At 44.4% G+C, this 10,026-nt stretch overlaps 1 protein-coding gene across 1 annotated transcript in view; it reads left to right on the top strand.

Moving 5' to 3' along the window:
- The window catches only part of KDM4C (lysine demethylase 4C), a 311,749-nt gene that overhangs the window by 43,629 nt on the left and 258,094 nt on the right, over positions 1 to 10,026 (top strand). The window contains exon 4 of the mRNA XM_021707860.1: positions 226 to 419. Coding sequence (XP_021563535.1) covers positions 226 to 419 — 194 coding nt within the window. The remainder of the gene's footprint in view (positions 1 to 225; positions 420 to 10,026) is intronic.

Below are 10,026 nucleotides of genomic sequence, written 5' to 3' on the forward strand. Positions count from 1 at the left end.
CCCCCCCCCCCCCCCCCCCCGCCAAAAAAAAATTTAGCAAGGTATGGAGGCACAAACAATGAGAGTTACAGATACTTGGGAGGCTGACGCAGCCGGATAGCTTGAGCCTTGGAGCCATGACTGTGCCCCTGCACTCCTGCTTGGGTGACAGAGGAATATCCTGCCTCTGAAAACAAAACCAAAAAATCCACTTGGTTGTTTTTTCTCTGTCTCTCCTGGCTCTAGGGTGTGGACGAATGGAACATAGCTCGCCTGAATACGGTCCTGGACGTGGTCGAAGAAGAGTGCGGGATTTCCATCGAGGGCGTCAACACCCCCTACCTCTATTTCGGCATGTGGAAGACCACGTTCGCCTGGCACACGGAGGACATGGACCTCTACAGCATTAACTATCTCCACTTCGGAGAGCCCAAGTCGTGGCAAGTCATTCGTTTGGTCCTTACTTGCTTTGGGCTTTTGAAACTGGGGCACTGTGCATCTACTGAGGAGGATTTTGTTCTTTGGTGTGTTGAATTCACATCTGTGTGCGCTGTAAGGAAGCTTTTGACTGTAATAATGGTCTTTCACTCTGCCCGAGATTTTGCTCAGAAACCATGAACCTCATAGTAACATGTGCAGTCATGGGCCACATGATGGCATTTAGGTCAACCACAGACCACATACACCGAGGTGGGGCCCCGAGGTTAGAATGGAGTTGAAACATTTCTGTTCTCTATGTAGATATGTTTAGCTACACAAACTTGTAACCATTGTGTTACAGTTGCCTACTGTGTTCAGTACAGTTACATGCTATACAGGTTTGTAGCCTAACCCAAGCTAGGTGCACAGCAGGCTCTGCCATCTGGGTTTGTGTTAGTACACTCTGTGCTTTCACGCAACCATGAATTTACCTACCAGTGAATTCACTCAACAATGCTTGTTTTTTTTAATTTTTTTCATTTTTGAGTCAGAATCTCACTCTGTCGCCCAGGCTGGAGCGCAACTTCGACCTGCTGGGCTCAGCCTTCCAAGTAGCTGGAACTACAGGCATGTGCCACCATGCCCAGCTAATTTTTTTTTTTTGGTTTTATTGTAGAGATGAGGTCTCGCCAAGTTGCCCAGGCTGGTTTTGAGTTCTTGGACTCAGGCAGTTCTTTCGCCTCAGCCTCCCAAATGTGCTGGGATGACAGGCATGAGCCACCTATCCCAGCTATGCTTGTTGTTAAGCAACTCCTGACTATGTTGTATAAAGTTACCTATACACCATTTTTTGTGCCGTTAGCTTAGTTTAGTCCTGAGAATTTGTTCCGCGTCTTTACTTCCTTTAATATTTGTTTGAGGGTTGTGGGAGGTAGTTAGGCGTGAATAGGCGGCTTCCAGAAGTAGTTTCAAGCAATCTTAATGACCTCTGGTCCCACCTCCTTTAGTTAAATGACATGTTCTGCTAGGCGTGGTGGCTCACACCTATAATCCCAGCACTTTAACCTGGGCAACATGGTCAGGCCTTGTCTCTACAATAAATAAAAAAATTAGCCAAGCGGGGCGGTGTGTACCTGTAGTTCCAGCTACTTGGAAGGCTGAGACAGAAGGATTGCCGGAGCCCCGCAGGTCGACGCAGGGGTGGCCATGAGTGTGCCACTGCTCTCCAGCCTGGGCGATGCAGCGAGACTCCAACTCAAAAATAAAAAAATAAAAATAAAAAAAAAATTAAAAATAAATGCCATGTTCCTTTCAGTGTGGTGTGGGCTAGAGGCAGAAAAGGGAGGCATCAGGAGCCCTGTTAGCACTCCTCCGATGATGTGTGTGTGTGGGGGGGTGGATAAGAGTTAATGCTATCACCTGTTTTTAACTTGGTATTGTCTGTGTTTGTGAGCCTCTTTGCTTGTCTTCCCGAGCAACGTTTTAAGAGATATCTCTGCAAAATGCACCATCTGGTACTTTGGCTACTCATTTGTAATTATTAGCCTGTCAGTCGCCCTGGGATCCTCTGTGCTTGGGTAGTTTCGTAGTTCAACGGTTTCAATTGTTTGTAGTCTTAAGAGAATTGACCTCTCAGTTGTATTTTTTATAAGACACGAACATCCAGGGTAGCCCAAAGATGTTGGTATATGAAGCAAGCTACTTGACAACTCAGAAAGTATGATGTTTTAATGGTTGGGAACATGACAGGGTGATTTTCAGGTGTTTGCACCAGGCCAGTAATGCTCCCATTTCAAGATAATGAGCCCTTTCAAGTCCTGCTGTGGATCAGGAGTGGAAACACAAGGCAGAGAATCTGTCTCCCTCTTAACATTATGTCCTCTTGAAGTTTTATCTACTGGTAACGTGTGAGGTTGTAGGCTTTCTCCAAGAAAATGTGAACATAGCAAAGTTACAATGACATTTAACTGGAAATAAAGTTTTAGTTGGAATGGCAGAGATCCTATGACATAAGAGAAATCTAGGCAGTTCCTGATTTGCTGTGGAGTTTGGTGATCTAAAAAAAGTTCGTGGGAAGCTGTTAAGCTTACTTAAAAGATGCTTTACTTGCATATTGCCGTTGACCAATTCCTAGTGTCTGCTCTCTTAATGGAATAACTGAACTTTTTAATAAGTGGTCCAGGATGGGGAGAGGCCCTTGTGACAGAACGCTGTGGTAAGACTGTTCATTGCTAAGGTGTTTATTGTTGTGAGCAGGCTTATGACCCCACGGGTCTGGTTTTCATAGTATTTCAACACAACTGTAAAGTCAGTTGGAATGTCCTTCTTTAGTACTTTAGGGATTTAGCTTCGAGAGACTAGGAGAAACATTTTAAGCAACATATAGGCTTCTGGGCAGTTTCTCAGTCACATAGCTATCTCAGTGCTTTCTGATGTTTCCTTTCAGTGTGGATATAACTAAGTGACATGGATGAATTCAATATACTGGTGAAATCTAGCATATAGGCCACTATATACCATATTTTGCTTAAGGAATCTAAAAGTCAGCCACAAAACTCTTATGGAGATTGATTCAAAATTATCTAATGAGGATGTTTCAGGCGTTCATGTGAGTTTTTAGTATTAGGAAGGTTTAGATGACCTTTCTGTTTTCTTATGAAGAATGATGGTTGTTTCTTTTTCTGAGAACAGGTTGGTGTTGTATCCTAGCAATCACTGACGTGTAAGAATATTCTGGACAAAGATAAGACTGACACTGGATCTCATGTCTTTGGGAAAGAGCACCACTGTTCACGAGTGAGAATAATTATGCTCGTTTCCAAAGCATTTCTTTACCATAGCATGTGTGTTTTCAGTTGCTATTACTCTATTAGTTATTAAGCACATAGACTCCATTATATGCATTAAGGGTAAATTTATGTTATCACTCTTATCCTGAACTTTGACTATTTATAATGACAAAATGATAAAACATATCACTGAGTTGTGCCAGCGAATCTACATTCCATTTTCTAAGATGACTGCTGTGGGAAAAGAGTGATCTAAATGGCTCTAAGGATATTTCCCCATCACTTTATGAAAGATTGTTATTACTGCAGCATCAGCAATTCTGGGGGAAACTCTATTGTCATTAGAATTCACATCAGTGGTCATCATGATGTGTTTGAGACGAGCTTTGAGAGGCATTAGAAGCGATGCCAATTCACGCCGGCGGTGGCGGGTGGGCGGAGAGTGTGGCAGAGCACAGACTCTGGCAGTCCTCGGGTCCTGGTCCCTTCTCTGCGCCAGTGGGTGTGGTCGGGGCAGACATTAAGAACTCCTTTTCTGGACTCCGCTTTCCTTACGGCCTAAATCAGAAGATTAGTTAGAATGATCTCCAGTGCTCTAATTCTGGGATTCATGATCCGAGAGGCAGAGTATTTTTATTTTCGTTAGCAAACGAGAGGATGACGTGGGGCGCAAGGCTCTGCGTGTGTCTCTGCGTGAGTGGCCGTGGGTCTCCTTGCTGAGTGGAGTCTGGTGTTCACTCTGCCACGCGGCCTTGGCTTTTCCAGGGTTGGCCTCCCCTGTGCTTGACACATCTGTTGCCACAATGTGTCCTCTTCCTTGCTCTGGCCTTGCAGGGGCGGTCCGTGTCTAGGCCTTCTTCTTCAGTTCTGCTCTCAGGTCCCAGGTTCCAAGGGTGATGATTGCCAAGCTTGTCTACCATGCCCTGCTTTCTTCCAGGCCCATGCTGCTCTCATCTGCCAGCGCATCCCTTGGCTTTTGCCTGAGGACTCTCTGGACCACGTGGTGTCTCCAGTTTGGACGTCTATTTTTGCCTCTTACAAGTGGTTGTTGCCACTTCTGACCTCAGCTCCCTCCCCGTCACCAAGTTGGGGCACTTGCCTGTGTGGGCCTTGAAGTGCAGTCCATGCTTTTTTGTCTTTGAATCGTAAGCACTTGACACACAGCGCCTGGCTATAGGGTTGATGCCTTATAAAGAATCCTTGTATGAGGCCGGGCTCGGGGGCTCAGCTTTCATCCCAGCACTTTGGGAGGCTGAGGCAAGTGGACTGCCTGAACCCGTGGGTTTGAGACCAGCCTGGGCAACTTGGCGAGACCCTGTCTCTACAACAAATAAAAAATTAGCCGGCGTGGTCGCTCTAGTTACTTGGAAGGCTGAGGTGGAAGGATCGCCTGAGCCCAGCAGTGCCACTGCACTCCAGCCTGGGTGACAGAGTAAGATTCCAATTCAAAAAAAAGAAAAACAATCCTTGTAGGGGATTAGGAGAGTGTTGAGTTGATTTGGGTCAGTCTGGTTAAGGGCAGGCAAAGAAACATTAGGACATTTGAGAAAGATTCTTGTCTAAAAATGTAACTCGTAAGCTGTAAGAATGCCCAGTTCTGAGATTTCTCGGAGCTGCAGGTATGTGCAGTGCCAGGCGGAAGCCCCGAGACATCCCTTTCTAGCTGCCATGTGGTAGGCTTGTCGAGTAAGTATTTGTGAGCACAGGTTTGCATTGAAGAGTTGGTAGGGCAGCTGGTGATTTATTTAAACATTTCTGACATAAAGGCTTCAGGGAAAAAGAATCCCTAGAGCAAGCAGATAGATAGAAAGCTGCTTGACCGTCAGTGATAGAGTATTTATTTTCTTGGAATGAATATTGACTTTCGAGCCAGAAGTCTTGTTTTAAAATCCCAATCTGTCACTTACTGGCTGAAGGATTTAGGGCAAATCACTAAACTCTTATCATGAGTTTCTTTCCCTGCTGAGCGGAGGCATGATTTATTCTCTGTCGACATATAGGATTTCTAGGAGGACCAAGGGATATACTGCATATAAAAGTGCTTTGTAAACTGTAATGTAGTATACAAATATTCATTATTACTCTTTATAACTGTATGAAAATAACCTATTTGCTGGTCACAGTAGCTATGAAAAACCTGAACTTGCCATGATGTGTCTGCATATAATAGATGGAGTTTCAAGGGTGAATCAAATAGGGCTCTCCTTTCCTAGCCTCATACGTAATGATGGGGAATTTCTGGGGAATACAGAATTCAAGTGGTACCTTGAATCTTTCCTTGGCAGACCGGGACCAAACAATGAATGAGAAGCTTCCAGATTTCCTCATTGTAGACAGTGAGAGAGTTGAGGCGTAAGAGGAAAGGTCGTAAGCTATGAAGAGGTCTAAAATCAGGAAGGGGAGGATTCTTGAATGTTTTTAGAAAAATTAAGGATGGGCTTCAGCATTTGGACTTGGTTAAATTTTGTTCATTAAACTCTGAGTGTTTATTAAAATGCTGTGTAGCAGTAAGAAGTGTCAATTATTCAGGATAGATACACAGTCAGTTAAATACTTTGTTCAGTGTTGTGTAGTATTTAACAGCACAGTTTTTTTTTTTGCCATGGTCTCGAGTTTTGAGTCCTGGCATTACTCTACGTGATGTTAGGCAAATATTTAAGTAGCTTCCGGGCTTCTGGTGCCCACCTCATGAGGGAATTGTGTGGATTAAGCAATATACAGTGTAAGAAGCACATCTCCCAGCTCTGGGCGTGTCTTAAGTGTTCGATAGAGGCCAGCATCTCATTAATCCACTTAACGGACTCATATGTTATGTCAACATGGTATGAAGTTCTTCAAGCACCTCATGGATTTTGTATGACTGTGGAGCCTTGGTTCTCTACGATGGAAACCCCACTTAAGCATGAAGGGTGCTTGCAGGGGCATGGAGTCAGGATGATAAAGAAGCGAGGCTCAGGCGGATTGGATGGTGGGTGTCTGTCCCACTGGGTGTCTGTCTTGGCCCTGGCTGCACCCCTCCTCCCCCTGCTCTCTCTGTCTGTCTCAACTCCCGCTTCCTGCCCTCTTTCCTCTCCAGTCCTTCTCACTCTGGGGCTGGAGGAGATGCTGCCTACCGGCAACTGAATATTTTATTATGGTTGAATTGTAGAATTCCAGCCTTACTTTCCAAAGGAATGAACAAGTCACAGGGCGCCAAGTTGACCTAGTCCTGTTTAGTGTGCATTTCTGCTCAGAGGCGGAAATGGACGCTCTATTTGGAGGTGGAAGCTCTGCCAGTCTATTTCCCTAGCTTGCCTCTAGTCCCTGGCATAGGATCCGGCATGAGCCTGGCACATGGTGGGTCCTCAGAAGACAGTTGTTCAGTGGGCAGCCTCGCTGAAGGAATTCCTTGTGTGAAGTTTTTCTTAAGCTCTAAAGCAGAACATCAAGGGTTAGGCAGCTTGATAATATGTAATGTTACATTAAATTAGCAACCCCTGGTACTGACTCCCCACTTGTTAACTTTTCCTTTTTGTAACTTTAGACCCATTAATATGTCCTAATTTCAAATCAGACCAATTGCATACTGTAAAAGCTGTATGCTTTTGATATTTTGTGTAGAAAAATCACTTGCAGAATTAGCAGTGGTTTGTTTGGTTTTAATTGCTCTTTCTAAATAAATATGCCCTTTAAATATGAAAAGTAGACTTTTAGAAAATACATTTACATTGAAGTATTAATAAATTAGTTGTATAAGTTATTCTGATTACTTTTAGTCATATCCATGTATATTTTAAAGATAATATCATTAATGAAAATTAAAAAATATAGCCGGGCATGGTGTCATGCGTCTGTAGTTCCAGCTGCTTGGTAGGCTGAGGCGGAAGGGTGGCCTGAGCCCAGCAGGTTGAGGCTGCAGTGGCCGTGAGCTTGCCACTGCAATCCAGCCTGGGCAAAAAACAGTGAGACTCTGACTCAAAAAAAAAAGAAGTATTGGAAGTGTATGCCAAAAGTAATTTAATTTTGTACACTTTTGCTAGCTATGTATATATATGTTTTATTCTTATACTAAGAGAGCAGAAGAGATGATTTATTGTACGTTCGTTACACTCGGACACAACTCAACACAGAACTAGTCCAGAATGTCACAGGTCCAGGGCAAAGGACCAGCAGGGACTGCTTTTGTATGATGAGCATGTAGGTCTCTCAGAGGTGGTCTTGATGGTCGAATGGCACGGAATTCTAGATGCATGGAGAGACAAGTCAGACAGCATGCAGTCCGACAACTTGTACCAGCATCCCCAGCCTCTGGCATTCCCTGTTTCTGCTTCTGTGGCCGCCACAGGGGCACAGGCTGGAGGTTTCCTTGGACCTCTGCCTCCGCTTTCTTCTTTTGTGCTTCAGCCAGCAGGTTCGCGTCTTCTTCCACTTGGCCCTCATGGCATGGAGGTTTCTAAGAAGATCGTGTTAAGGCCGGGGGCGTCAGCTATTGTGTAGGAGGGAATACAGTGATACCGGACAGCAGAAAAAGTTATTGATCAGATGGCTCACTTTTCCCTTAGACCTGAACATCTAGTTGCTGAGGCTGCCTTGAAATGGAAGGAGACCACCCACGTGTGCACGTACATGCCTGCAGCCTAAACATCGATTGCCGTGGGCCACTGCTCAGCATAGAGTTCCCTGGAAAAGCATCCAGGGGGTTGAATGTCTGTGATTTTGAAAGAGGATTTCATTTTTTTTCCCTGAAGTGATGAGATGTCATGCATTTCCACTAACTGACCAGTAACTAAGGATTGTCCTACAGGACCCTATTTGTATGTATTAGTTAAGTGTCTTTTTTCCCCTGGTGAGCTCAGCAGGGGCTTATACATTTCCCTTCAGGATACTTGCCCTATCACTGTTACTACTCTTTTTCTTACAATCACCCCCACCCCCACCCCTACCGCCGCCATGCTTGAGACTACAGAAATCCCTGCCAGTGAAAAGACATTGTTCAATCAAATCTATAACTCTTAAGGGAATATCAAATATTACCACGCATTTATTTACTGTGTACTTCATGGAAGGCAACTACCAGTGTTATTAGCCTTACAAATAACCATGTTAGCAGTTCACAAATTACTTTGCCTAGCCTCTCGTCTTTCCCATATGTCTCTCTCCTTCTCACATTGGTTAATCTTGCTGCTTAGATAGGAGTTTGTCGAGAATGCATGCTATTTAATATTTGTGGTGCAAAAATTGTTCTTTGACAAGAGCGTGTGGGAAAGAGGCTTTCTTTGTGATTGCACTTCTGCAGCTAGGTAGGTAAATTTTTAAGTGTACCTTTTTGACCCCAAATGTGTTCATTTTTTCTAAGCTTTCTTGTTAAGGAGTAGGCATTGAGTGAGGTTGCGACGTGCATTTGTCTTTGGTGACTGCATTTCATGTAGAGAAGATCTTGTGTGTGTGCCTGGAAATGTGCTAATCACTGTAAGAAATCATCTCTGAGCCGGGCTCGGTGGCTCAGCCTGTAATCCCGCGCCTTTGGGAGGCTGAGGTGAGTGGATTGCCTGAGCCTGCGGGTTAGAGACCTCATCTCCACAATACATCAAAAAATCAGCCAGGCGTGGTAGCGCATGCCTGTAATTCCGGCTACTCGGAAGACTGAGGCTGAAGGATCGCCGGAGCCCAGCAGGTCGAGGCTGCGGTGGCCAGGAGCGGCCACTGCACTCCAGTCTGGGCGACAGAGTGAGACTCCAACTGAAAAAAAAAAAGAAAGAAATCCTCTCTGGACCCAGACAGCAGAGGTCTTGGTTAGGGGGATTTTTGGCCCCATTTTTAAGCTGAGGATTCTGAGACTGACTTAGCGTCTTCGGTGTTTATCTAGTTCTTAATGAGTCTTGCAGCTGAGATCTGAACTCTTATCTGCCACAATGCCCCTGTAGATTTTAGAAGAAAAGGAAGGAATAAAGATGAAAAAATTGGCAACCTTGACTTTCTTTTAATGAGAGTTTATGCCTCTCAATTTTGGGGGCCAAACTGTGGCATAAGAGAGAGGATTTAGAAACGGCCATGATGTGACAAGTCTGATCATGGAATCATCTGGAGGTTTGGGTAGGAGAAACACCTAGCTTGGTTTCATTTGATCGACACTTTGTATTTGTTCTTTAGATGTTTTACTTGGCAATGTTTTTGAAGTCAAAAGTAAAACCTCTCACATTAGAAAGAATGAGTATTACCTTGATAGGGAGTTTTGTCTCCCCATAGGAAGTAGGTGATGATTCTTCAATTAGACATCTGTTTTAGTTCTAGATTGAGAAAACTTCATTGAGATTTTCTGGCCTTCCTGAGGTAGAAATTCAACAGGAAGTGGTTCAGTCCAAAAGGAGGATTTGTCGACTCCCATAGTCATGAAAGGCCAGAACACCTGGCGCCGTTGGGCGCTGCTGGGGTGTGCTGGATCCCAGGTTTTGCTTTTCTTTGTGAGTTGCCTTCATTCTTCTCCCTGTCCCTGCCTCATGTCTGTGTCACCAGCGAGGATGCCCCCTGTCTATTTTCCCTGAAGGTTTCTGGATTGACCTGGCTTGGATCTTATGCCATTTCTTGGATATGTCCCTGAGGGCAAGGATAGGAAAGAGGCGTGCTGTACCTGGCTTCTTCTGCACAGGGAAAAAACCTGGTGTCTCCCACAGATCTGTAAGATGCCAAAAAATCCCCAATGAACATTCAAGTATTTGCTTAAAATCTTAGAAAGGCTGATTAACTTACCCAACTGATTCCTAATTCAATTTTGGTAAAAGTGGCAAAAATGAAAATCTATCCTGTGGGGATACTTGCTCTAAGATGGAATATGAATATATATATGTGTATGTATGTATAT

Source organism: Carlito syrichta, unplaced genomic scaffold (genome assembly GCF_000164805.1).
Source record: "Carlito syrichta isolate Samal-C Ts95f unplaced genomic scaffold, Tarsius_syrichta-2.0.1 Scaffold126534, whole genome shotgun sequence".
Classification (NCBI taxonomy): Eukaryota; Metazoa; Chordata; class Mammalia; order Primates; family Tarsiidae; genus Carlito; species Carlito syrichta.